General features: G+C 47.2%; 2 protein-coding genes across 5 annotated transcripts; one reads left to right on the plus strand and one right to left on the minus strand.

Annotated features, from left to right (window-relative positions):
• Window positions 1-3,173: 3,173 nt before the first annotated feature.
• MARS1 (methionyl-tRNA synthetase 1) lies at window positions 3,174-22,426 on the plus strand. 3 transcript variants are annotated; one of them, XM_036864871.1, is made up of 22 exons: window positions 3,174-3,355; window positions 4,163-4,253; window positions 4,414-4,492; window positions 4,571-4,705; window positions 5,053-5,128; window positions 5,376-5,548; window positions 5,726-5,832; window positions 9,820-9,936; window positions 10,079-10,282; window positions 11,034-11,235; window positions 13,272-13,346; window positions 18,367-18,537; window positions 18,710-18,805; window positions 18,943-19,060; window positions 19,536-19,749; window positions 20,489-20,620; window positions 20,728-20,832; window positions 20,924-21,110; window positions 21,664-21,771; window positions 21,860-21,883; window positions 21,973-22,065; window positions 22,205-22,426. In XM_036864871.1, exons 1-22 carry the CDS (start codon window positions 3,247-3,249, stop codon window positions 22,349-22,351), a joined length of 2,763 nt encoding a protein of 920 aa, XP_036720766.1. In that variant the 5' UTR covers window positions 3,174-3,246; the 3' UTR covers window positions 22,352-22,426. The 3 variants fall into 3 exon arrangements, with proteins under 3 accessions (XP_036720766.1, XP_036720768.1, XP_036720767.1); XM_036864872.1 differs by having other exon boundaries at window positions 3,210-3,355; window positions 21,664-21,735; window positions 22,205-22,351; XM_036864873.1 differs by lacking the exon at window positions 21,860-21,883 and having other exon boundaries at window positions 3,201-3,355; window positions 21,664-21,735; window positions 22,205-22,420.
• On the minus strand, window positions 22,367-26,524 carry DDIT3 (DNA damage inducible transcript 3). 2 transcript variants are annotated; one of them, XM_036864878.1, is made up of 4 exons: window positions 26,381-26,524; window positions 23,979-24,026; window positions 23,067-23,224; window positions 22,367-22,954 (listed from the first exon to the last, which is right to left on the minus strand). In XM_036864878.1, exons 3-4 carry the CDS (start codon window positions 23,202-23,204, stop codon window positions 22,586-22,588), a joined length of 507 nt encoding a protein of 168 aa, XP_036720773.1. In that variant the 5' UTR covers window positions 23,205-23,224; window positions 23,979-24,026; window positions 26,381-26,524; the 3' UTR covers window positions 22,367-22,585. The 2 variants fall into 2 exon arrangements, with proteins under 2 accessions (XP_036720773.1, XP_036720772.1); XM_036864877.1 differs by having other exon boundaries at window positions 23,067-23,315; window positions 26,381-26,488.
• Between the last annotated feature and the right edge of the window lie 80 nt (window positions 26,525-26,604).

The raw sequence follows: 26,604 nt of genomic DNA on the forward strand, positions 1-26,604 counted from the left end.
TTGTCCACTTAAAAAATCCACTTGGGTTTTTCACAGGTAACACAAACATAGTATGTTCTGAACTGAACTTGTCAGCTTCCCCTCCAAATCTGTTTCTCTTCTAGTACAACTATTAAGTTAAATATACTTATTTATTTATTTTTGGCTGCATTGGGTCTTCGTTGCAGTGCACAGGCTTCTCATTGCAGTGGCTTCTCTTTGTGCGGAGCACGGGCTCTAGGCACGCAGGCTCAGTAGTTCTGGCTCGCAGGCTCTAGAGCGCAGACTCAGTAGTTGTGGCACACGGGCTTAGTTGTTCCGCAGCATGTGAGATCTTCCTGGACCAGGGCTCAGACCTGTGTCCCCTGCATTGGCAGATAGATTCTTAACCACTGTGCCACCAGGGAAGCCCCTATTTATTTATTTTCTTTTTTGGCTGCACCATGCTGCTTGAGGGATCTCAATTCCCCAACCAGGGACTGAACCCGGGCCATGGCAGTGAAAGCCCGGAATCCTAAAACCTAGGCCACCAGGGAACTCCCAAGTTAAATTTAAATTTACAAATATTTATTGAATGCTTACTACCATACGTGCCAGGGCAAGAACCGTGTGCTAGGCATTGTCAATTAAGATGCCCTCTCTTGGGGACTTCCCTGGCCCTGGCCATCCAGTGGTTAGGACTCAGCTCTTCCACTGCAGGGGGCATGGGTTCCATCCCTGGTTGGGGAGCTAAGATTTCGCATTTTTTGGCGCGGCCAAAAAAAAAAAAAAAAAAGATGCCCTCTCATAACAATTAAAATACAGTGTGATAATCACTATGGTAGGGGAAATACTATCATCTGTTGGAGCACATAGAGGATGTACCCAATTGCCCATGCCAGAAACCTGGCAGCCAACCTTAATTTCTCTTGTTTCCTCACCACTCACATTTAATTGATTACTAAATCTTTCCAACCTGTCTACTTCCTTTAATCCCTACAACTACCGCCCTTTTTAGCCCAGATAATATGACCTTTGAACTAGTCTCCTTGCATATAGTTCTACTCCTCTCCAGTCCATTCCTGGCACAGCAGCCAGAGTGATGCTTCTAAAACATAAAAATGGCCTGCCACTCCCCTGACTTAACCATTCAAAGGCTTCCCATTTTCCTCAGAGTGAAGTCCAAATTTTACAGTGTGGTTTACAGAGACTTTCTCCTTTTAGCCTAGTGTTTTCACACTCCCCACCACAAACTCCATACTCCAGCCACACACTAATTCCTCACATTCCTAAAGAGCATTGAGGTCTCTGGTCCTTTGCATAAATTGTTTCCTCTGCCTGAAACACTTCCTCTCCCCTCTCCTACCAACCTCCACCAGGCTAACTCTTACTCATCAGCTAGATCTCCGTTGAAAGGTCATTTGCACAAGAAGGCCTCTCTTAACCCCTTAGAGTCAGGTAGGGGCCCTAACTAGGAGACCCTACAGCAGACTTTACACTCCCACATTATAACTTTCATGACACTTTAAAGGTTATTTGACTTTCTGACTTCCCAGGAAGTCTGTGAGCTCCGCTAAGGCAGAAGCCTGTATCTATTTTGTGAATAATCGTATCTTCAATGCATTGTATAGCACAAAGTAACCTCTCTGTACCTCAGTTTCCTCATCTGAAAAATGAGAATGAGAGAAGCTACCTCACAGTTTGTTTGTAATTTAAAAAATAACAACCATTCTCTTATAACCCACAATTTTATGGGGCAGAGACTTGGGTAGGGCTCAGCTGGGTGATTCTTCTGTCCCATGTGGTATCGACTAGGGTCACTTGGTGGTATTCAGCAGGCAGATAGATGGGTTGGTCTGGAGAGCTTCACTCACATATCTGACACCTTGGTGAAGATGACTGGAATGCTGGGATCAGCTGGTGCTGTCAGCCAGAATGTCAACACGACACCTCTCCTACATGGTAATCTCAGGGTAGTAAGACTTCTCACATGGCAGCTCAGGGCTATCAGAGTGTTACAAGAAGCCTGGGCAGAAGCTGCAAGGCTTTTTTTTTCTTTATAAATTGATTTATTTATTTTTGGCTGCGTTGGGTCTTCGTTGCTGTGTGAGGGCTTTCTCTAGCTGTGGCGAGCGGGGCCTACTCGAGCGGGGGCTACTCTTCGTTGCGGTGCATGGGCTTCTCATTGTGGTGGCTTGTCTTGTTGCGGAGCACGGGCTCTAGGCGAGTGGGCTTCAGTAGTTGTGGCACACGGGCTCAGTAGTTGTAGCTTGCGGGCTCTAGAGCGCAGGCTTAGTAGTTGTGGCGCACGGGCTTAGTTGCTCTGCAGCATGTGGGATCTTCCTGGACCAGGGCTCGAACCCGTGACCCCTGCATTGGCAGGCGGATTGTTAACCACTGCGCCACCAGGGAAGTCCCTATAAGGCTTCTTATGGCTTAGGTTCAAAAGGCCCACCACAACCACCATAGAGTTTTTTGAGAATTAAAAATTTTTTTATTTTTGTTTTTTTGTTAGTTCTTTTTGAGAAATATATATATATTTATATATATGTATAAAAAGCAGTGCCAAGCTCATAAGTACGATTAGGTATTAATTAATCTTAAAGGTATACAAAGATGATTAAGAAGGGTCCCTTTCTCAATTACTGATACGTGCTTCCTTGAATAACGTATACGTATTGACAAACTCTTAGCCTTCTTACTCCGCCTCAACTTACCTTTTTCCTTTACATGCTCCCTTCCCTTTAATGAGGTTGCCTGGCTGCATATGCGCTTCAGAATGGTATTAAATCAATATTTAATAGTCACATTCTTTTTTGTTAATAGGATACGTACCCTAATTTTCATTGTGTCACTAACGTAAGTCTATCATAACTCTCAACTCTAAAACTCTGATTCTTATGAACTCGAATCGAGAGTCAGCCATTGCGAGTAGCCGCTGTCATAACATCGCTACTTCAGCAAGATGACTGAGAGCCTCTGTTTCCGTCACCGCCCTTGGGCTGCGTTACAAGATTGAAGTGCGTCGAGCCCCACACGTAAAGGTCTCCTCGGCCCACCCACCAAAAAAGTGCTGCTCTGGCACAGCATCTACTGCCTCTCCATCTCTATGACACTGTTTTCCTGTTTCCTAGTGTTGCATGATGGGAGAAATAGTCTACTTTCCGGGAGTCTGGCCGGGGGAAAGGCCGCATTCGGAACTCCATTTCCCGGCGTGCCTCGCGGCGGTCGCTCATCCCACTGGCGGGAGACCGGTTCCGGTTGCATCAGCGTGGGATCCACGGCGAAATGAGGTTGTTCGTGAGCGAGGGCGCCCCGGGGAGCCTGCCCGTGCTGGCCGCGGCCGGGAGGGCCCAGTGCAGAGCGGAGCTGCTCATCAGCACTGTAGGCCCGGAAGGTAGTCTGCTGGTGCTGGTGGGCGGTGGATGAGCCGGGCGGGACTGAAAACACGCCGACGACCACCCTACAGTTGTCTTCGTCAACCCCGCCCCCCCCCACGCACTCCCGTCAACCTTCTCCCGCATTATCCTTGGACACCCCATACCCTCTTCCTTCCGAGTCGTACCTTTCATCCGTCACTTCCCTTAATTACGCTCAGTGTACCCTTTTCTTTCTTCCAGGACCTCGCCTCACTCCAGTGAACCTCTTTCCCTTTTCCAATCTTCTCCCACGCCTATCAGGCAACCCCCCGCCCCCCACGTCACTCACATGATAACCACCAGGTTCTCCTTTGTCGTCCTTAGGAAACCCTACTTTCCTCTCCTAAGAACACAGAGACACACATACTCTCTTCCGTTTACCTCTTCTCATTCCCAGCCATCTGTTTGCGTGACTCTTAAGCGGTTCTCTTGTCAATCCTCCCAGTTCTCTTAATTTTGTTCTCCCACTGTAGCTCAGATCATTCTCAGATATCCTAATTACTTTCAGTTGTTTCACTTCTTGGCTGCAGCACTACCCCAGTACCACCACCTCCTCACTGCAGTCCCCATCTGTTGTTTCCAGCTGGGCGTCTCAGCTGAACACCTGCTGGTCTCTCCAGTTCATTCTGGACCCACCCCCTTTCAGTGGTCCTATCCTGGACCCTCTCCGTGAGACTGCCCATCCCCCCTGCCCCCACCCCACCCCCGTGAAGTTGTCCTTCTAAGTTGACAAAGCATTTCTTTTCTTTTCTCTGTTTTTCGCCTGTCTTCCTCTCCCGGGTCAGAGTGTGTGGTCCCGTTCCTGACCCGGCCTAAGGTTCCTGTCTTGCAACTGGATAGTGGCAACTACCTCTTCTCCACCAGTGCAATCTGTCGGTCAGTACTGGTCCTTGATGCAGGGAGGTGGCTGAATAGAATCAGGAATTATTGTCCTCTATGTAGCCTTGTTTACAACCACTGTTTCACTGGGGAGTGAGAAATGGGCTAGACAAATGGGCCCCTTTAATTCTGCCTCTGTTGCTCTCTCCCTGGGTAGATACTTCTTTCTTTTATCTGGCTGGGAGCAAGATGACCTCACCAACCAGTGGCTGGAATGGGAAGCGACAGAGCTGCAGGTAGGGCTGAGATGTGGGGAATGGCAGGCAGGCTCTTGCTCTGCATGGCTGCCCTGACCCGTGTCTCCTGCATTTTAGCCAGCTTTGTCCGCTGCCCTGTACTATTTAGTGGTCCAAGGGAAGAAGGGAGAAGATGTTTTTAGCCTGGTCCGGAGAGCCCTGACTCATATTGACCACAGCTTGAGTCGTCGGAGCTGTCCGTTCCTGGCTGGGGTGAGTTGGGCCTTGAGATGCGTACTGGGGAAAGCTGTATGATATACGAATTCAGAAAGAAGACTGTATTCAGAGTTCAGACCTTCCAAACTGCCACTTACTAGCAGTGTAAACTTTAAAACTCACAAAAACTCTTTAAACTTCATTTTTTTCACCTTTGAAGTGAGGGTAATGTATTATTGTCCACCTCAGTGGGTTATTGTGAAGATTAAGAGAGGTAATTTAAAATGCTTAACACAGTGCTCGACACATAGTAAGTGCTTAGGAAATGTACGATACTATTATGTCAATTGGGAAGAAACTGAGTGTCTCACCTGTGTACTTCTTCCTTTCTTTCCTCAACAAAGGAGACGGAATCTCTAGCTGACATTGTTTTGTGGGGAGCACTGTATCCATTACTCCAAGACCCGGCATACCTCCCTGGTGAGAACTGTGCATATCACTTCTCCACCAGCCCCAACCCCAGGAGCTTGGTGTAGGGGTTACAGAGTGGGCAGTAGAATACTGAGGACCCATTTTGAGGTGTAGCTTGACAGGGCAGCTATAGCAGAAAGATGGCTGAGGGAACTGGGAAAGGCAGCTGGAGAAACTTTGTGAAGAAGGGGAGGGGGTCCCTTCCCGCCTACCCATTCTAGGTCTTACTGATTGCTTCTTTTCTTCCATGCCACAGAGGAGCTGGGTGCCCTGCACAGCTGGTTCCAGACACTGAGTTCTCAGGAGCCATGTCAGCGAGCTGCAGAGACTGTGCTGAAGCAGCAGGGTGTCCTGGCCCTCCGGCCCTACCTCCAAAAGCAGCCCCAGCCCAGCTCCCTTGAGGGGAGGGCTGTCAGCAATGAGCCTGAGGTTTGGAACAGAGCAGAGGGGTCCCCACAGAGCCTCAGTGCGTGAGGTGGTGGGTGGCTTGGAGAGGGACTTTGAGCATGACTACTAACTTTTTCAGTTCATGGAGAGCAAGGAGAAAAGTTCTTTACTCTACGGCCCCCCCCTCACCTGGTGAGGGATACTGTCCACTCTTCATAGGAGGAGGAGCTGGCTACCCTATCTGAGGAGGAGATTGCCATGGCGGTAGCTGCTTGGGAGAAGGGCCTGGAAAGCTTGCCCCCTGTTCAGCCACAGCAGAATCCAGTGTGAGTAGGCACACATGAATGGGGCTTGGTTTCTTACGTGGAAATTGTCGATAGAGCCAATACCTGCCTGTCGAATTCTCTTTGCTGACCTTTAATTTTCTGTCCTCTCAACCTCTTGGCTAATACTTTGGATATACTGTCCATCAGTCCCATCTGCACCCATGTTTTCAGCTACTTTCTGTCTACTGATTGCACCTAAATCTGTTCTTTCCAGTTCACATCTCTATTCTGAGCTCCAGACATAGTTGTCAGACTATCTCCTAGATTTCCTCCACCTCCACTGGCATTGCAAACTCAACGTGTACAAAACCAAACCTATTACCTTCCCTGCCAGCTTCTCTTTCTCCTTCATTCACTTGTCTTAGTGAATGACTCCCACCTTCCACCTAAAAATCCAGGCCAGAAATCTTGGTGTCATCTATCTATACCCTTCTCTCATCTCTGCTTGTTATCATTTGTTCCATTACCAGGTCATTGATTCTAACTCCTAAAGAGTCCTTGTATCCATCCCTTCTCCCTATCCTCACTGCTGCTACCTGAGATTGGGCCTCACCATTTCTTACCTTCTCCTTCCGTGCCATCCCATGCTTCACGCTGCCACCAGAATGGCTGCTTAAAACTGCCTATGTTATCATCTCACCTTCCTTTTCAGAATTCTACAGATGGTTTCTTTGTGTAGTTCACAAGACCTTTCATATTCTGGCCCCTGCCTGCATGCTTAGCATCATATTCTGTTACTCTCCTGAAAGCTAAGATAATATTCACACACATATGTAGATTTTTCCATCGAAATGAAATGTCTGTAGTTCTGAACATGTTGTTCAATAAAGATTTAAGTGTCCACTCCTTGTCAGGCCCTGTGTGCTGGGAACTGGGTCTACAGAGGGGAATGAAACAGACAAGACTGTGCTCTCATACCACTTTGAGTCTAGTGGTATAGACAGGTATTTAAAAAAAACTGTCACTCATGAAACTAACACAACGTAGTTAATCAACTGTACTCCAATATAAAATTAAAAGTTAAAAAAAACCTGTCACACAAAGGTATAATTATAAATTTTGGTAAGTACTATGAAGGAAAAGAACAGGATGCTATGAGAAAATATCACAGGAGATTAACTTAGAAAAATGGCATTTGACCTAAGACTTGCAGGAATTCCCTGGTGGTTCAGTGGTTAGGACTCCACGCTTTCACTGCTGAGGTCCCAGGTTCAGTCCCTGGTTGGGGAACTAAGATCCCGAAAGCCGCGCAGCATGGCCAAAAAAAAAGGAACTAAGACTTGCAAGATGAGTAGAGTTAGGCAAGGGTAAGTCTGGGGGAAGGGTGTCTCAGAGCAAGCACCGTGTTTGGTTCTTTATAAGGAATTTCTAAAAGGCTAGTGGCTGGAGGCTGGTCAGTCAAGGGGCAGTTGGGTCAAGATGAGTTTTAAGAGGAAGGCAGGCTGAGATCATATACTCTCACACCTTGGTGTCTTTGCCCATGCTCTTCCTTCTCCCTGGAATGCCTGCATCTTACCTACCTGCTGTACAGTTGTTCAAGAGACCGGTTCTATAATTTCTTTCTCTATAGAGCTTGTGAGAGTCTTAAGTGCTTCATCTTCTGGGAGCTTCCATTGTCATATTATGTTGTAATTATCTCTTTATAAACTTTTTTTTTTTTTAATTTTTGGCTGCGTTGGGTCTTCGTTGCTGCACGCAGGCTTTCTTCTAGTTGCGGCGAGCAGGGGCTGCTCTTCGTTGCGGTGCGCGGGCTTCTCACTGTGGTGGCTTCTCTTGTTGCGGAGCATGGACTCTAGGCACACGGGGTCAGTAGTTGCGGCGCATGGGCTCTAGAGCCCAGGATCAGTAGTTGTGGTGTACGGGCTTAGTTGCTCCACGGCATGTGGGATCTTCCCGGACCAGGGCTCAAACCTGTGTCTCCTGCATTGGCAGGTGGATTCTTAACCACTGTGCCACCAGGGAAGCCCTGTAATTGTCTCTTTACATGTCTGTCTCCTCGCTAATCTGTAAGCTTATTGAAGGCAGGGCCTCTCTCTTCTTTTATGGTACACATTTTCTAGCATAGGGCCAAGCATTTGGTAGATAATGATAAAATTTGAATGAATTAATGAAAGTTCGTCCTTTGTTCATTCACTCATTTTGCGTATTTCTTTGAGTACCTATTGAGGATTGTTTTAGAGGTAATAAAGAATAGGAGATAGATTTTCTTAGGTGTTTATACAGGCTAACATGTTTAAATGTGTACTTAGAGGAGGAGACAATTGGCTAAAGACCCTAGAGCCAAACCAGGCTATCTTCTGTGCTTTTCCTTCTGACTGAAGGACATCCCCAGTGTCTTTTTTTTTTTTTTACTTTTTTAAAAATTAAACTTTTTATTTTGAGATAACTGTAGATTCACATGCAGTTGTAAGAAATTATACGGAGCATCCCCAGTGTCTTGATCAGGCAAATTCCCACCCATTCTCGAGGCCCAACTCAAGTGGTTCTGCCTCTGTGAAGTCTTAGTCTTAGGCTGGAGATGCTTGCCTTCCTTCGAGCTCCTTGGGCACTTTGTACCTCTCATCGCACTGATCCAGTTAGAAGTTACCTGATAGAATGTAACCCTCTTGAGGGCAGAACCCTGGGCGTACTCTGCGGTGGTGCATATCTGCCACCGTAGTAAGCACACTCAGGATGAGAGAGACGTTACAGGGTGACACAAAAGGAGCACCACAGAATGTGTGGTACAAGATGCTTATGGACTCGGGATACAAGGATGACTGGGTGGAAGGCCGGTCGTCAGCAAAGAAAGGCTTTCCTGAAGGAGCTGATTTCTAAGCTGGATTTCAGAGAAAACTATGGTACTCAGTCATGGGGAGAAAAGTCAATGAATCCAGGAGAAAACAGTGAGATCTTTCTCAAGGAAATGAGCTGTAAAATGTTCCAGGAAGTAGATGGAGCATCTAACCGGATATATAGCATGCAGCTGGGAAGAAGGGTAAGGTTAACATGAGGGAATCATTGGAGTCTCTATTAGCAGAAGAGATTATGGGACTCGGTGTGCTCGCAGGATGCCCAGGGTTGAAGGACACGGTAAGTGATGGTAGTCAGCAATTGTAGATTAAGAATGGTTGGAAGTAACGCAACATTGTAAATCAACTATACTTCAATAAAGAAAAAATATTAAAACTGAAAAAAAAGAGAAAAGAATGGTTAGAAAGATGAAAGGAAACCTGGTGAGGTGTCAGTGCCGGGGAGGGGGGTGAATACAGGATGTGTGCAGCTGAGCTTTCACTGGTGATGAAGCGTGAAAAGAGAAGAGCAGACTGAGTGACTTCCGACAGCAGATTGAGTTGCATGACTAGGAATGATCCTGGGAAAGTGGGGAGGAGAGGGTGGCTATGAAGGCAATGGCTGCTTCCTGCTGGTTTGAGTCAGGCTGTGAGGAAGTGACCGATACGGGTTAGGGAGGGAAGAGTCAAGGGATATGAGAGGACTTGGGAAGGCTTGTGTATGGGCTGGCGAGCTGTAAGCATTTCAGGTAGTGAGTAGAGGTAATGTTAACATAGCACTTGGGAAGAAGGGAAGAGGTCAGTGCTGGGAAAGTGTTTTTGGGTGGCATTGGCGTCTAGGAAGTCAGCAAATGATGGTGGTTGGACAGATCCTGGGGAGAGTTGTCAATACCCCAGCGTTTGGAGCCTGGGAATGAGCTAATGGAAAAGGAGTACTTAGGGTAGTAAAGAGAGACAGAGCTAGTGTCAGAATGAGGCTTCTTAGGAGCAGTACACGAGGCTTGCTTGCTGTGGGCAGGGCCCTGTATTCGCCAACTGTAGGGATCTCATGGCTTTTGGGGGAGTTTATGCTCCAGTGGATTCATGTGAGGAAAGACTTCAGATGGATGTGGCCCTGTTACAGTAGAACAGATGCATCTGGGTGTTCTGTGCACTTTGGGTCCCTCCTGACCCTCTCTTCTCCCCCCTGGACTGTTCTCTTCCTCTTCCCTACCAGGTTGCCTGTGGCTGGGGAGAGGAATGTGCTCATCACCAGCGCCCTCCCTTATGTCAACAATGTCCCGCATCTTGGAAACATCATCGGTTGCGTGCTCAGTGCTGACGTCTTTGCCAGGTGGAGCCGGCTGCTGGGGGAAAGCCCTGAGGGAGCAGTGGTCCCCAAGGGAATAGGAGGCCTCAAGGGGGGAAGCCGGAGGGATCCTGGGTACATGGGAGGGGCTGAGATGGGGCCCCATGATCACCACATTCCCTTCCAGGTACTCCCGGCTCCGCCAGTGGAACACCCTCTATCTGTGTGGGACAGATGAGTATGGTACAGCGACAGAGACCAAGGCTATGGAGGAGGGTCTAACCCCTCAGGAGATCTGTGACAAGTACCATGTTATCCACGCCGACATCTACCGCTGGTTTAATATCTCGTTTGACATTTTTGGTCGGACAACCACTCCGCAGCAGACCAAGTAGGTTTCCTCTAATCAGGCAGAAATGGAGGGCGGGGGCAGTGGGAATATCTAGGAGACCGAAAGAAGGAACCAAGATTGTTCCCCGCCCCCCACCCCCAAACATCCGGATATTGTCCTGAAATGTGTCCCAGGCATTATTATGGGGATTCATTGTGTGCAGAAGCCTGACCAGGGCTGAAGGTGTAGCTGAGGGAGGGAAGAGACAGGACTTAGGCTCATGGGAAGGACCTGCCTTCCCTCTACCGCCTCCCTTCTCTTCCTGGCCGCCATGGTCTCAGGACAGCCCCTCCTACTCCTGTGTTTATAGCAAATACACTCATCTTCCTCTGCCTGATTATCATCCTTATAAAAACTGCATAGTAGACAGGCTGCCAGCTGAGCGTGCTGTGCAGTTTAGCAGCACTCTGATTTAATTTTAATTTTTAGGACATATCAAAGAACTAAACAGTCCTATCCTTTTGGAGATTTTTGTTAATGAAGAATACAAAACAGATAAATCTGTATTTTACAAAAGTAAATTCTAGAGCGATGAGGAAAGAGATCGTGTGGGGAGTTGGGCAATTTATGTGAGGTGTTTGGGCTCATCAGTAAACTCCCTACAAATGACTTAAGTGGCCTCTGACTGATTTCTTTGGCACTTGGACTGAATGGGTTTGGATCCTGGGCGGAGTGGAAGGAGGGAGGGGCGCACCACTTCCTCTGACTTACCCCGGTCCACCCCTCCCCTGTCCCTTGCTCACCTCGTCAGAATTACCCAGGATATCTTCCAGCGGTTGGTGGCCCGAGGTTTTGTGCTGCAAGATACTGTGGAGCAACTGCGGTGTGAGCACTGTGCCCGCTTCCTGGCTGACCGCTTTGTGGAGGGTGTGTGTCCCTTCTGTGGCTATGAGGAGGCCCGGGGTGACCAGTGTGACAAGTGTGGCAAGCTCATCAATGCCATCGAGCTCAAGGTGAGAGGAGGGTCTCCTGGGAGCCCGGAAGGAGACAGTCTCTAATCTTAAGGGACTCCCAGTCTGGTCCGCCTCAGGTTTTTTTTTTTTTTTTTTAATTGAAGTATAGTTGATTTACAATGTTGTGTTAATTTCTGGTGTACAGCAAAATGACTCAGTTATACAAATATATACATTCTTTTTTATATACTTTTCCATTATGGTTTACTCCAGGATATTGAATATAGTTCCCTGTGCTATACAGTAGGACCTTGTTGTCCATAGGATTTTTGTTTTAGCATTCAACACCTTTCACCAGTGGCTCTTCCTAGTCTGTCCTGGCAACTCATCACCCAGTCCATTGCATAAATACTTACTGAGCATTTACTATGTGCTTGGCATTGTGCTGGAAAATCGACAAGTTGAGTTCATACTACCCTACCTTTGCTCCTGCTTCATACCACCTGATCTGCATTTGTTTAGTTCTTTCTCTCTTCCATATATACCACCTTTTCTTCTACTCCATGTTTATTCATTTGGTAGTTCATTCATTCATTTACTCAACAAACTTTTTTGAGTCTTTAAAGTAGGGTAGTCACAGTTCTAGGTGTTGAGGATGTAGCAGTGAACAAGACAGATTTTTATCTAGTGCAGGAGGAGACCAACACTAAAGATAGAACAGAGTTACTCCAGGGTAAACAGCCCGGAAGATGTGGTGGAGGGTGACTTCTGGGGGAAGAGTTAAGCTGGGTGATTAGGGAAGGCCTCTCAGAAGTAACATTTGAATTGAGAGTTTAACTGAAGAATGAGAAGGAGCCAGGAGGTGATGAGTGGGGTTAAGAGTGTTCCAAGCAGAAGCACCAGGAAATGCAAAGGCCCGAGGCAGCAAAGCGCTGAAAAGGGGAATTGAAAAGGGCAGTGTGGCTCATAGTGAGTCGGGGTGGGGGTGGATGGGTGGTGGTGGATTGAGACAAGGTCAGAGAGGTAGGCAGTGACCCGATTTCCAGGGCCCAGTCAGCCATCTGGGAGTGGAATGGCACGCTGCTCTGTGGATAATGGGTGGGAGGGAAGCAAGAGAGAAAGTGGGGAAACCAGTCTGGAGGCCAGTGGTCGCTCAGAAATGGGATGACGATAGCTTGGACTAGGTTAATAGCAGTAGAAATAGCGGAGTGGGAGGGGGGAAGGATTTGAGATATGTTTTGGAGGCAGACTCTATAGAACTGGATAGACTGCAATTCGGGGTGATAGGGAAGTCAAGAGAATGACGACTTGTATGCTTTTAGCTTGAGCAGCTTGGGCTGATGGTAGTACTATCTGTGAACACAGGCAAGATTGGGTGAAGAAGAGCTTTCCTGTGGAATGCAGTGATACTATTTGGGTTTGTTAAGTTTGAGGTGCCTTCTTAGACATGCAAGGAGGGATGTTAGGTAGGCAGTTGATACAGGCATGTGGAGTTCAGGAGAGAGGTCCTGAGAGAGTTACAATTTCTCACCTTCAAAAACCCAGATCAAAACTCATTCAGAAGCTTTCATTGGTTAGCTCCACCTGTTTACTCCTTTCGCCATCATCCTTCAATGTTTGTACAGTCAAGTTGTGCCATGAAAATAAGTATTTCTTGACATTTTGCCGTGTGAAAGCCTGTGCTTGTTTCTCACGCAAGCCCTCTCTCCCTGGTTGATTGTAACTTCCTCAAGGAGAGGAACCGTGTGTCTTCTCTGCATGGCTCTCTGCTCCTCACACAGCTGCGTACAGGGCAGGGCTCTGGGTCTAGCCTGTGCTCAGAGAATGCTTTTTCCTATTCTTTGGAGTGAAAGGACACAGATGTGAAACTCTGAGTAGCAGATGTTGTGCTATGCAGACCTGAGTCTGCAAGTTCAGAGAAGGCCCAAGTAAGTAGTTCATGAGTTGGCGGGGTGTGAGCGTGAGGCTAAGCTTGGTGGCAGAGGGGGGACCTCATCTCTCTGTGCCTCCCCCCTCGCCTGGACAGCTCCTGGCCTGCAGCCTGATCCTGACTGTCCTACCTTGGGTCACCCCTTCTCTTGACTTCCCCTTCACAGAAGCCTCAGTGTAAAGTCTGCCGGTCGTGCCCTGTGGTGAAATCCTCTCAGCACCTGTTTCTGGACCTGCCTAAGGTGAGTGGGCCCTTCCCTCAAGCCAGTCTGCATGGCCTCCTCTGCCCCCTCTGCCTCAGCCACAGGCAGAGGCAAATTTGTACCAAGTCACCCTCATATGTTTTTAATTTCCATTTTAAAATTATACTTACATGCTTAAGGTAAAAAGATGTAACAAGAAAAGGGCACAAAGTGAAAGGTCCAGGCCCATCTGCCAAGAGGTATTTACTACTGCTGATTTTCCTTTGTAGCACTTGCATATGAAAGTATTCTTATGCCTTTTTTTCCTCCTTAATACAAATTAGATCATGGCATTCATATTCTTCTTCAGTCTACTTTCTTTCTTTTACTTCACAATGTGTCTTAACCAATTTTTCACTTTAGTGGATTTGCTGCTTTTTTTTTTCCTTTTAAACTTTTTATTTGGAAATAATTTCAAGCTTGCAAAAAGAGTTGCAAGGATAAGCAGTTGCTAGAACAAAGAACCTCGTGTTCTTTACCCAGAAGAACCTCATGTACCCATTACCCAGATTCACTGGCTGTTAAGATTTTGCTCCATTTGGTTTAGCATATTCTCTCTCTCATACATGTATGCATGTGTACTTATATAACCTCTTTACTCTTGAATGCTGCCTTGTGTGTTTCCTAAGAAAAAAGACATATTCCTGCATAACCACAGTATGGTTAACAACTTCAAGAAATTTAACGTTGATATAATTGTGTGATCTACCAGCCATATTCCAGTTTTGCCAACTATTCCATTGATATCCTTTCTAGCATCATTTTTCCTGTAGTGTAGAATCTGGCTCTGGATCATGTATTGCATTTAGTTTTTCTGTCTCTTTAGTTTCCCTTAATCTGAAACAGTTCCTCAGCCTTTCTTTATCTTTTATGACATTAACAGTTTTTAATAATATAGGCCCTGATTCCCCCTTTTAAAATAGAATATTCATTTTCGATTTGTTGGCTGTTTTCCTCATGGCTAGATTCAGGTTATGCATCCTCAGTTGGAATACTACATAAATGATACTTTGTTCTTTCCAGAGGCACATCATGGCCATTTCCCCCTCATTGGTGATGTTAGTTTTGCTCAGTCAAGGTGTTACCCAGCTTCTCCACTGTACAATTAATATTTTCCCCTTTGCAACTTATAAGCAGTCTGTGGGAATACACTTTAAGACCATGCAAGTACTTTTCTCTTTATTGAAAGGTTCCCTCTAAATTTAGCATCCATTTATTTAATCATTCTTACCTGAACCAGTTTTCGTTAAGATTTGCCAACTCTGCCACTCTCTCCACATTTACCCTTCTCCTTCATTCATTTATCTCCTTATTTATTATCAGTGTCAACTCATGGATTCCAATTTTTTTCAATGGTTTATAATTGATTCCTGTCCTAAATAATTTTCATATTCGAATTGTCCCTTATTTGGCCAATGGTAGCCTATTCAAGGTTGTTTCTCTGGGTGTTTCTGAGGTCTCCCATCATTTTTTAAGCACTTCCTTATTTTCTAGCATAGCAGGATATTCTAGATTCATCTTGTTCCAGTCTGGGATTCAACCATTTCTCTACCAAGCCCTGTTTTTTTTTAAGTAGGGAACAGTATTAGAGACCAAGATTTAAGTGTGCTCATTGCTACTGGGGTGTCTTTGCTTCTAGGCCCTGTCAGCAGAGAGTTAGGCATTTGTTTTGGGTTCACACCGACACCTGAAATTCCAGTCCAGCCCCATGGGGTTCTTCCTCGCTTTCCCTCATCTCATATTTTTATTTCCCTTCTTCCAAACAGTAAGTACTCTGGTTCCCAACAACATTATTTACTCATTTGCTCGATTCTACAATACACCTAAAAATTTCAGAATTGCTTCACCCATACCACTATCAAAAAACCTACTAAGACGAGTGTAGGGTTTATTGGCAGTCCTGCCCCTTCCCCCACCAAGCACGGGTATATAATCAAATATGTTCAAAATTGTCTTGGCTTAGTGTTTTCCCCCTTTAGTGTGGTTGTGTTACTGAAGTAAGCCAATAAGTTTGTTTCATTTGCTTCTAGTTCTTTTTTCTCTCCTCATACTTATTAATTTTTTGAAAATGTAGAACATCAGTATGCTTCTAAAACATCAAAACCATGCAAAAAGGTATACTCAGAGAAGTGTCATTCCCTCATTCCCTTTCCTGTCCAGGCTACCTTGTTCTCCCATCTCCTGTAGGTGATTGGCTTTGTTTTCCGATTTAGTCTTAGTGTGTTTATTTTTGTAAAGATAAGCCTATATATATATGTGTGTGTGTGTGTGTGTGTGTGTGTGTGTGTGTTATTTCCTCTTATACAAAATATAGCATACTGTATATACTCTTTTGCATTTTGTCTTTTTCATCTAACAGTATGTTCTAGAAATGACTCCATATCAGGATTACTTCATATCAGATCATAGAGAGCATCCTTACTCAGCCTTGTTTGTTTGTTTGTTTTATTTAAACAGCTGCATAGTACTCCATTTTGTGTGGGTACCATAGTTTTTTGTTTTTTGTTTTTTCAAATATTTATTTATTTGCACCAGGTCTTAGTTGTGGCATGTGGGATCTTTAGTTGTGGCATGCAGAATCTTTAGTTGTGGCATGCGGGATCTTTCTTTTTGGTTGTGGCATACGGGCTCTTAGTTGTGGCATGAGGGATCTAGTTCCCTGACCAGCGATTGAACCCGGGCCCCCTGCATTGAGAGCGCAGAGTCTTAACCACTGGACCACCAGGGAAGTCCCGTGGGTACCATAGTTTATTTAACCAATTTCTTCTGTTTGCCATTTAGGTAGTTTCCAGTATTTTGCAGTTAAAAATACTATTGCAGTGACTAACCTTCTGCATGTGTATTTTTGTATTGTGGGAAGTGTATCTTCAGGATAAATTCCTTAAAAGGGATCACTTGCTGTGTGCAGGAGAAATGCATATGTAGTTTATTGCCAAATTTTTCTCAATAGGTGTTATTCCATTTTACATTCCTCCCAGTAGTGTGTGTGTGCACTTGTTTGCCCATAGCCTCACCAGTAGAGTGTGTTGTCAGGTTTTGGATGCTACAGTGTTTATGTGGATGAATCACATGAACCATCCCTTACAAAAGATTTATCTTTGTTTTTCTGCTTACAAAAGTGATATACGCTTGTTTTTAAAATTTCAGAATGAGGGAATTCCCTGGCGGTCCAGTGGTTAGGACTCTGCACTTCCACTGCAGGGGGCACGGGTTTGATCCCTGGTCGGGGAACTAAGATCCCACAAGCCGTGCGGTGCGGCCACAAAAATAATGTTCAGAATGAAATACATGGTGTAAACGTGGATGTTCCCCTTAATCAGCACTGAGATATAGTTTTCCTCAAAAATTTTTTGGCCTCTTTTCCGGGCGGCGGGTGGGGAGGGAGGGCGGGCGGCCTGCTGGGTCCGCGCGGCCTCGGGGCCGGAGCCCGGGTCCCCGCCCGCCCCAGCGCCCGCTGCCGGCCGAACCCCGCCCCCCGCGTCTCATCGTGGGTCGCGGTGGTCGGATGTGCGCCCGGGTTCGCGGGACAGGCGGGCGCAGAGGTCCCTTGTGTTGGCGCGGGTGGCTGCGGCGAGGTTCAGGCGCCTCCGCGGAGCATCGTGGGGCTGGGGCTGGGGGCGCCGCGGATTGCTATCCTCTCCGCACTTTCCCGGCTCTGAAGCCTCGAGAACACGGCTAGGCAGCAGTAGTTTAATGGGGAGTTTGCCTGCTGGGAACTAGGGGCCTGCTGGGGTCTCAGTTCTTGGCTGGCCCCGGAACACGAGGTTGCCAGGTGTGTGACGGCAGCAGGTAGGAGTGACCCGCTGGTGCAGTGATGAGCAGGAAAGGAAGGACAGCGGCTGTTGGCCTGTGAACGTAGACCAGCCGACACAGTCCAGACCAAGGTGGAGAGTGCATTTTGCTGTTTCCTGAAATGTTTAAGTTGGAGGGTTGAACAAAAGCTGTAGGTCCGTGGGCCCAGCTCGGTCCTGTGCGTCTGGTCAGTGGAATAGACCTGCAGGTGTGGCTCTTGTCACTCTAGGACTGGCTTCAGGACAGTGTGAATCAGCAGTTCTGAGGCAGCAGGCGTGATACGGAAGTGTGAGCAGAGACCGTCTGGAATCCCCAGACTCCAGGGAACCTAAAGGTGACAGCCAGCCTAATGAAGAGGACAGGAGTTGGGGGTCGGTGGCGGTGGGGCAGGAAGGCGCCCAACGGCAGCGTGGCCCATCTGCGGTGGCAGCAGCCCAGCAGGCGCCCCTCACCTCAGGGCCCTAATCCTGGCTCCAGCCGACTGGTCAGGGGAGCTGCAAGGTCTTCTGGGCGAGCAGAGCCCACAGTCCTGAGCTGTTCTTCTCTGTGTTTGGGTCATCTCCCCCCATCCAAGGGGAGAAATCTAGATGAGGTTTAAGAATCAGTGCTTTAAGACTGTGGATCTCGGAGTTGAAACCTCGGAAGACATGTTTTCAGCACAGGGTGTTAAAGTGAACGGAAGGATTCAACCCCTTTTCAAGAAGGGTGTCTCCATGTGGGCAGAACTAGAGAATAAATGGGTCTTGAATAAACAAAACAAAACAAAAAATTTTTTGGCCTTATGTTAATCTGTGTATTACTATTTATTTTTATAAGAATAGGATTATATCATATATTACTGTTTAGCAGTTTATTTAATTAATGTATTTCTGAGATCTTTACATATCAATACATACAGGTCTTCCTCACTCTTTTTAAAGGGCTTATAAGTATTTCATTATGTTGATATACTATATTTATTTAAATTCTACTGAACCAAGTGAATTAGTTTTTTAATTTTTGCTGTGGTGAACTGTGCACTTCTTTATAAACACATCTGTACACACTTATGTGAATATTTCTGTTGAAAAAAATCCCTAGAAGTGGAATTGCTATGGCAAAGTCATGAATCCTTAATTTTAATTATATATCACCAAACTACTCCAAAATGGTTGTACGTATTTATCCTTATGGTGACCACACATGCGACTGTCCTAAACCAGCTCTCTGTGCTTCTCTGCTGTCTCAGTTGGGAAAGCCGCTGGAGGAGTGGTTGGAGAAGACGTTGCCTGGCAGTGACTGGACACCTAACGCCCGGTTCATCATTCGTTCTTGGATTCGGGATGGCCTCAAGCCACGCTGCATAACCCGAGACCTCAAGTGGGGAACCCCTGTCCCCTTAGTAGGTTTTGAGGACAAGGTAAAAACCCTATGCTTTATTCATATCTCATACTATTCAGCTTTGGGATTGAAACCCTGGGCTAGCAGAACAGAGTGTTGATTGTGTCTTGATTCAGTCTGAGGCTTTGGGTTGGCAGGGTTTTCCCAGTGTTCTTGCATCTTACTGTGTCTTCTCCCTCCTGACCCTCCAGGTATTCTATGTCTGGTTTGATGCCACCATTGGCTACCTGTCCATCACAGCCAACTACACAGACCAGTGGGAGAAATGGTGGAAGAACCCAGAACAAGTGAGCAGTTCTTTGTTAGCCTGTCAAAGACCTGGGGAGGGTGCGTGTATAGTGGGGTGGTTAGGGGTGGGTAGCTGATCTTTCTTGGGCCTTTGAAGAGGATCTCAGGAGCTCTGTTTCCCAATTATATTCCATAGGTGAGCCTGTATCAGTTCATGGCCAAAGACAATGTTCCCTTCCACGGCTTAGTCTTTCCTTGTTCAGCCCTAGGAGCTGAGGACAACTACACTTTGGTCAGCCACCTCATTGCTACAGGTACCCTGGGAGATTGGAGATGGGGATGTTCTTAGGGAATGAGGGCCAAGACAGTACTTGGAAGAAGCTCCTGGAGAGGTGCTAGGTCTTGAGTTAGGAGTTGAGATGAAATAGGAAACAATTAGAACATGGAAGCTCAACGCAGAAAAAGGAAACAAGAACCTGAAGAGAGCAAAAGTCCAAAGCTAAATTTTGTAATGGGTAGAAGTAAACAGAAGAAGACCAGAATGCAGAGGAAGGATCTCCCAAGTTCTGTGCAGGCCAGCTACTCTAGAACTGAGGTTGAGGGAGAGGAAAGAAGAGTTAGTGGGTCAGAGAGGAAGGACATGATTTTTTTTTTTTTTATACAGCAGGTTCTTATTAGTTATCTATTTTATACATATTAGTGTATATATGTCAATCCCAATCTCCCAGTTCATCCCACGAGGAAGGACATGATTTGAACAGATGGTTCTCATTCTCCTTTTCTGTCCAGAATACCTGAATTACGAGGACGGGAAATTCTCTAAGAGCCGGGGTGTGGGAGTGTTTGGGGACATGGCCCAGGACACAGGGATCCCTGCTGACATCTGGCGCTTCTATCTGCTGTACATTCGGCCTGAGGGTCAGGACAGTGCCTTCTCCTGGACAGACATGTTGCTCAAGAATAATTCTGAGCTGCTTAACAATCTGGGCAACTTCATCAACAGGTGGGACCTGGTGAGGGATGAGAGTCAGCAGATGAGCCTGGGGTGGGACTAGTAGGCCACGTATGCTTGGGGCAAGTTAGTTGTAGAGATGTGATTTAGCAGAGTTGGTCACAAAGTGAATTTTTGCGAATTATTTTCTTATTAATGTTCTTTGTAGAATTGGAAATGTGTTCTTTCCTAGCAAAAAGGTTCACTTGCAGACCACTGAAAAGTTTGGCTGAAGAAGGGGGTTATTTTTGCATAGGGGTAGGAGACTTCTGCTGTACTTTTCAGTTTTGTTACTTCAGGCTCACATTCCATTATCGGTCCCTATCTCAGCTACTCTGCAACCTAAAGAAATATCCTCCATGGCTACACACGCTTTCAGGTTTGCTCATTAACCACATTGAACAGATAGTCCCTACTAGAGGATTTATTTGTTTGGTAGCAATTAATGCATATTTCAACTTGATCATTCTGAGTTTTTAACTTCTTAAAAATAAACGGTTGCTTAACTTTATTAGTTCCCTTTATATAAGGGATATCTGTATATAAAATGTCTGTTATGTGCAGAGTCATATTCTTAGGGGAGAGGGAGAATAAGGAATTAATTTGTTAAGTTTTGCCTTCCAGCTTGAGGGAGCCAGGTGGTTTCAGTTCTGAGAAAATGCAGAATTATGAAAATCCTGTCACATTTCTCTAAGGAGACTGGGCAGTAACTCCTCTTTTCTCTCCCCTCTCCTTCCCTCCTCCCATCCAGAGCTGGGATGTTTGTGTCTAAGTTTTTTGGGGGTTTTGTGCCTGAGATGGTGCTCACCTCTGATGATCGGCGCCTGCTGGCCCATGTCACCCTGGAGCTCCAGCATTATCACCAGCTGCTAGAGAAGGTTCGGTAAGTATCTACACCTCTGTCTCAACTCAGTGATCTGCTGGCATGTTGAGAGCCCCATACTGGTCCCCCCAGAACCTTACACCTTGGCCTGCATCCTTCCTTCCCAGGATCCGGGATGCCTTACGCAGTATCCTCACCATCTCTCGCCATGGCAACCAGTACATTCAGGTGAACGAGCCCTGGAAGCGGATTAAAGGCAGCGAGGCTGACAGGTAGGTAAGGAGGTAGGGTTGGCTCCAGGAATAAAGTGGCTGGTAGGCTGCGTCCTCCTGGGGGTCGTGACTAGTATCTTTTCTTCCCCAGGCAGCGGGCAGGGACAGTGACAGGCTTGGCAGTGAATATAGCTGCCTTGCTGTCCATCATGCTCCAGCCTTACATGCCCACGGTTAGTGCTACCATCCAGGCCCAGCTGCAGCTCCCACCTCCAGCCTGCAGCATCCTGCTCACAAACTTCCTGTGCACCTTACCAGCAGGACACCAGATTGGCACAGTAGGTCTCTGAGATTTGGAAGAGTCAGCCTCTCTCAAAATTCCTGCTTTTGCCATGCAGCCTCTGGGGAGGGGTCAGGGAAGAACTTAACTTTGGGCATGAGACTCTCATAGCTATTCTCCGAACCCCTTCCCCACTCATCCCCACTCTGCACTTAGGCTTGTTTCTAATATAAAGTCCTTGGTATTGGTTTACAAACCCAGTGTTTTCTGTAGCTCATGTATCCTCACTGTCCTTCATGCCAGGACCCAAGGGGCAGGGAGAATACAAGGTAACCACTTCCTCAACACAAGGTGATAAAAGTATGTACACCTCTAAGCTTTTGCATCAACCTAGCATCATTAAATAGTTTAATTTTTGACCCTAGTGAATGCTTTTTCTGGATTCTATACTGAAATCAGCAGGTATTTGCTCAGTGTTACACTCTATAAAAGTTTTTTTTCTAGACCACTGAGTTCCTAAATGTCAGAAGTTGGGGTGGAGAGGCCCTCTGTATAGTCTGGTAGAGTTTATACCTAATCAGTGAATGATTCTGGAATTCTTTTTTTCACAGGTCAGTCCCTTGTTCCAAAAATTGGAAAATGACCAGATTGAAAGTCTGAGGCAGCGCTTCAGCGGGGGCCAGGTGAGAAAGCTAAAGACTGTGCCTCACCCACCAACAGTTAGTATCCTTCAGTAGCCCTCACTCATCCCTCTTTCCATCTATTGGCCCTGCTGCTTCCTCACTTCATTTTTCTTTCCTGTCTTAGCTAGAAGAGTCCTTGTCATTAAAGGTAATCAGTTTCCCCCTGAGATGTTATATAAAACTTGAGGTCGGGGGATGTTTATGGTAGCAGGTGCTAACTCTGTTGTTGATCTCAAGGCAAAAGCATCCCCCAAGCCAGCAGCTGTAGAGACTATGACAACAGCTGGACCACAGCAGATACAAGTGCTGATGGATGAAGTGACCAAGCAGGTACGGAGCTTAAGCCCTATGGGAGGCTGACCAAGCAGGCTTAGGTTCCCTACGGAGCTTAAGCCCTATGGGAGGCTGAATCCTAAATAGGTCATTTTTGGTCTCACTGTTGTGATTCCCCCATCCCCTCTTCTCTTAGGGCAACATTGTCCGAGAATTGAAAGCACAAAAGGCAGACAAGAACCAGGTTGCTGCAGAGGTGGCTAAACTCTTGGATCTGAAGAAACAGTTGGCTCTAGCTGAGGGGAAACCCCTTGAAACCCCTAAAGGCAAGAAGAAAAAGTGAAAGTGAGAACTTGGCTCCTGGAAAGTCACTTTAATGGATGTGGACAGTAATAAATAAATGTACAATCTCTATATACATGCCGAGACCCTCTCCTGTCATCTACCCTAAGTTTTCCCCCTACTGAATAGATGGGGGTGGGAGGGGTACATCGTTGGCACTGGTGAGAAGGTGGTCAGTAGATACTTCCAGGAAGGGTCAGAAGTGGCCCGAGGGGGAAGTGCTGGTCCCAGCCGTTCACGCTTGGTGCAGATTAACCATCCGGTCAATCAGAGCTCGGCGAGTCGCCTCCACTTCCCTGGTCAGGCGCTCAATTTCCTGCTTGAGCCGTTCGTTCTCTTCAGCTAGCTGTGCCACTTTTCTTTCATTCTCTTGTCCTTTCTCCTTCATGTGCTGCTTTCCAGCCCGTGCCGGGGACTGGCCACTGTGTTTCCGTTTCCTGGGTCTTTCTTGGTCTTCCTCTTCTTCCTCCTGAGCCGGGGAGCTCTGACTGGAATCCGGAGAGCTGGGGCTCTGGGAGGTGCACGTGACCGCTGCTCGTCCTGGCTCCTCGGTCAGCCAAGCCAGGGAGGCGGGGTCAAGAGTGGTGAAGGTTTTTGGTCCTTCCTTCAAAGGAATGAGGAAAGGCAGAGTAGGTGTTAATTAGCTGAGAAGGGACAGGCAGTACCCCGCAGCCCCCGCCCCCCGCCCAGCCCAGCGTTAGGCCTAGCAGTCTTACCTCCTCGTTTCCAGGGGGTGAGACACAGGTACCCCCATTTTCATCTGAGGACAGCACCTCCTGCAAGTCCTCATACCAGGCCTCCAGCTCCCAGCTGGACAGTGTCCCGAAGGAGAAAGGCAGTGACTCAGCTGCCATCTCTGTGGCTGGATCAGGCTCTGGGAAAGGACATACTCAGGATAGTGGGGCGGGGGAAGAAGCTCCACAAAGCCGTCAGTCTACAGGTTGGCACACTGGCCTGCTGCCTGTCTGTTTAGGTAGATAAAAGTTTATTGGAACATGGCCACATCCATTTATTTACATATTGTTTACGGCTGCTTTTATGAGACAACAGCAGAGATGAATAGTTGTGACACAGACTGTTCTGTGTGGCCCTCAACGTCTAAAATACTTACTGTCTGACCCTTTAAAATTTACCAACCCCTGATCTAGAATGATATTCCCTCTTTGCTTTTGCCCAGCACCTGAAGAAGCAAGTGCTTGGATGTGCATTCTTATGGGTTCCTAGTAAAAGTCTTCAGCCCCCCTTGGGGAACTCCACTGGTTGTTTCCAGGGGCAGTCACCAGACCATCTGTGCTCCTTTCTCCTCCTGTGTGGGGAGCTTGGACAAACAGTTCTTGGGTCAGTCTAACCTTGGTGGGGACTGAGGTGTGGTGAGACCTCACCTGACTGCTGACTGCTCACTCAGAGCCAGCTTTCAATTAGGACATGCTCTAAGAATAGTGATTTGGTCACCTTGTTAGGGGCAGGTCAGGAGGATGGACGTGGCCTAATAGCAAAAGCCTGCTCAGATTCAAACTCTCCTCTCCCACCTTCTCTAGGTGTTTTCATAATTTCTTAGGGTCCCAGTAAAGGGGGCCTAAGCAGCAATTCTTAGAAGCTGGTTTTGGGAAAGGGTTGGTTAAGTTTACCTGCTTTCAGGTGTGGTGATGTATGAAGATACACTTCCTTCTGGAACACTGTGGGGATCAAAGATAAATGTTAGCCATTTCTGGAAGGGGGGAGAGAGGCAGGTTCTTTTATCTCCAGCTTCCTACTGCTCCTTCCTTACTTCCTGTCTTATAGAGTATAGTTAGTTATTGGTTCCTGTAGCCATTTCTAAGGACAGAGAAGAGCCTGACTTCCTTTATTTTTAGTTGCTGACATTTGTAGTCCTGATTACATAATAGCAAAATCCTGGCCAACTCAGCTTTCTCTAAATTTAAGGCAGTCCTCAAATCTGCCAGGGTAAGGACTGGACTACAGGGAAGGGAACAAATCAAGTGGCATTTTCCTAATTCCATTCCCACGCTGACATCCTCCAAATGTGTATTTCCAGTCTAGAACCTCTCCTGGGACCTCCAACTCTATCTAACTGCTTACTTGCCATTCTCTTTTTGGATATCTAATATGCATCTCAGACTGAACATGTCCAAAGACAAACTCCTGCTAATCTTCTCCTTCCAAGGTCTTTCCCGTCTCGGTATACAGCAACTTTAGTTGCTTGAGCCAAAAACCTTGGTATCATCCTTGATTCCTCTACTCTCACACCCCACAATCCAGTCCAAACCACCAGCAAAACTTCTTAAGTCATTCTTCAAAACCCCAGAATCTAAACATGTCTCACCAATTCCACTGTTTCTAATCTAGATCAAGTTACTATCATCTCTCTTGGGTGACTGCAGAAACCTCTTGACTGCAGGTCTCCCAGTTTCTGCTTCTGCAACCCCTCCCAGAGTCTATCCACAACAGCACCCAAAGTGAGCCTTTTAAAACTTAAGTCAGGCTGTGTCATTCCTCTGTTCAAAACCTTCTCATTTCACACATATTAAAAGCTAAAGTCCTTAAAATGGCTTAGAAGGCCCTCCACAATCTGCTCTTTCCTTGCCCTGTTTTTCTCATTGACCACTCTCCGTCTTGCTCACTCTAGTCCAGCCAACTGGCCTCCTGTTCCCTAAAGGTACTATGCATGCTCCCACCTTAGGACCTCTGCTCTTGCTATTCCTTCTCCTGGAAAGCTCTTCCTTCCACATATCACATGGCTTACTGCCTTGCCTATTTTTAGGTCTTTCATTTAAATACCACCTCAGTGGGGGAATCCCTGACCACCCAGTGTAAACTGTAACCTCCACTCAGCATTCTCTACCCTTCCATGCTTTATAGTTTTTTTCTATGGCACTTAACATATTTGCTTACTGTATGCCTCTTCCCACTGAAATGTAAGCTCTGTGAGAGAAGAGATTGTTTTTCTCTCTTGTTCATGGATAAATGCTGGGCCCCAAACTTAACCAGCATAGTAGGTGCTGGTTAAGTATTTGTTAGGAATCAATAGATAAATCTCCCCAATCTCTCACAGGAAAAGGAGGACGAAGCCCAGAGGCAGAGCGGCAGCTGCCTATCCCTGGGGACTCTAGATGCAGTATCGTCCTCAGTGCTTCTCTACAGGGCTGTCCTCCCTGGGGAACCCTCCTTGCTTTCCAGTGTGTGGGATATAGCTTTCATCAGCAGTGGAGCCCCGGGCCAGAGGGCTGCAGAGCCAAGCAGGGGGCTGACCTGATGCAATGGTTACACAGAGATCAGCTGGAGACAGGACAAGGGAAAAGAGGCAAGGACCAATCCCAGGGGAAGGACAATCCACTGGGAGACCTCCAAATGGCTTCCCACACATAAAAGATCCAGGATGCTCTCTTGTGCAGAAGGCTTAGGGACCTCTGGGGAAAAGGAAAACTCATCTCTGCTCCCTGTCCATCGACACCCCCCTTTCCAAAGGCTTGTGTCAGTCTCTTTTAAGATTCTCTCCTCTGCAAGGGTGCAGAAAGAATGTCCTGTGGAGGGTCCAAAAGCCCCATCTACTGACGTGGCTATGCTGGCCCTGAGACGCTGCGGCTGAGACAGGATTGGGGGTGGGGGAGGGGGAGGACGCTGGTGGCAAAGTGGCGGCAGCGGCCTGAACCACTGTCAACCAGGCTTCTCGGCGCGGGGGTGTGTCCTGTTGCCCCGCCTCCCACCCGGCAGGCCTAACGAGGAGGCTTGGGGTCTGCAACGGGAGAGAAAAAATCTTTCTAGGGCAGCTCGGGCCCCTTCCCTGAACAGCACAGAGTAGGGCCTGTGCTCCGGGCAGTGGTGGGATGCTGCTGTCGTGCGAAGGAAGAGGGGTCTGTTAACACTACTTCTGAATGAAGGCTTCTCCTCATCCCTCCCCCGGACGGTCACTTCACTTCGTTGCGGAGGGGGTGGGACCACATCCTTAAGAGCGGATGCCCTAACTTTAAGGGGATAACTGGTGTTCACGAGGATGGGAGGGTAAAAGGTAGATGGGGGAATCAGTACTCGCCTCTCTCCTCAGGTTCCGGCTCTGATTTTGGCTCTGTCGCTGCCACCCGCTCATCTTCAACATGATACACTCTACGCCTTAGACTCAAGCCTCTGACCCCGATAGCGCGGAGCTGAGATCTTTTAATAGGGCCTTGCCCTCCTCTCCGGGGGCGGATCCAGAAGCCTACCAATCAGAAAGCGGCACGCCAGCATTGGCCCCGCCTCATATCTTACATCCGCCAC

Source organism: Balaenoptera musculus, chromosome 10 (genome assembly GCF_009873245.2).
Source record: "Balaenoptera musculus isolate JJ_BM4_2016_0621 chromosome 10, mBalMus1.pri.v3, whole genome shotgun sequence".
In the NCBI taxonomy this organism is placed as follows: domain Eukaryota; kingdom Metazoa; phylum Chordata; class Mammalia; order Artiodactyla; family Balaenopteridae; genus Balaenoptera; species Balaenoptera musculus.

What these genes read in the sequence shown, in the direction of transcription:
- MARS1 (XM_036864871.1), top strand. Translation starts at nt 3,247, where the DNA reads ATGAGGTTGTTCGTGAGCGAGGGCGCCCCGGGGAGCCTGCCCGTGCTG. An exon ending in GGGAAGCGACAGAGCTGCAG is followed by an intron (nt 4,493 to 4,570) that starts GTAGGGCTGAGA and finishes CCTGCATTTTAG; the next exon opens with CCAGCTTTGTCCGCTGCCCT. An exon ending in CAGGACACCAGATTGGCACA is followed by an intron (nt 21,111 to 21,663) that starts GTAGGTCTCTGA and finishes TTTTTTTCACAG; the next exon opens with GTCAGTCCCTTGTTCCAAAA.
- DDIT3 (XM_036864878.1), bottom strand. Translation starts at nt 23,204, where the DNA reads ATGGCAGCTGAGTCACTGCCTTTCTCCTTCGGGACACTGTCCAGCTGG. An exon ending in CACCCCCTGGAAACGAGGAG is followed by an intron (nt 22,955 to 23,066) that starts GTAAGACTGCTA and finishes ATTCCTTTGAAG; the next exon opens with GAAGGACCAAAAACCTTCAC.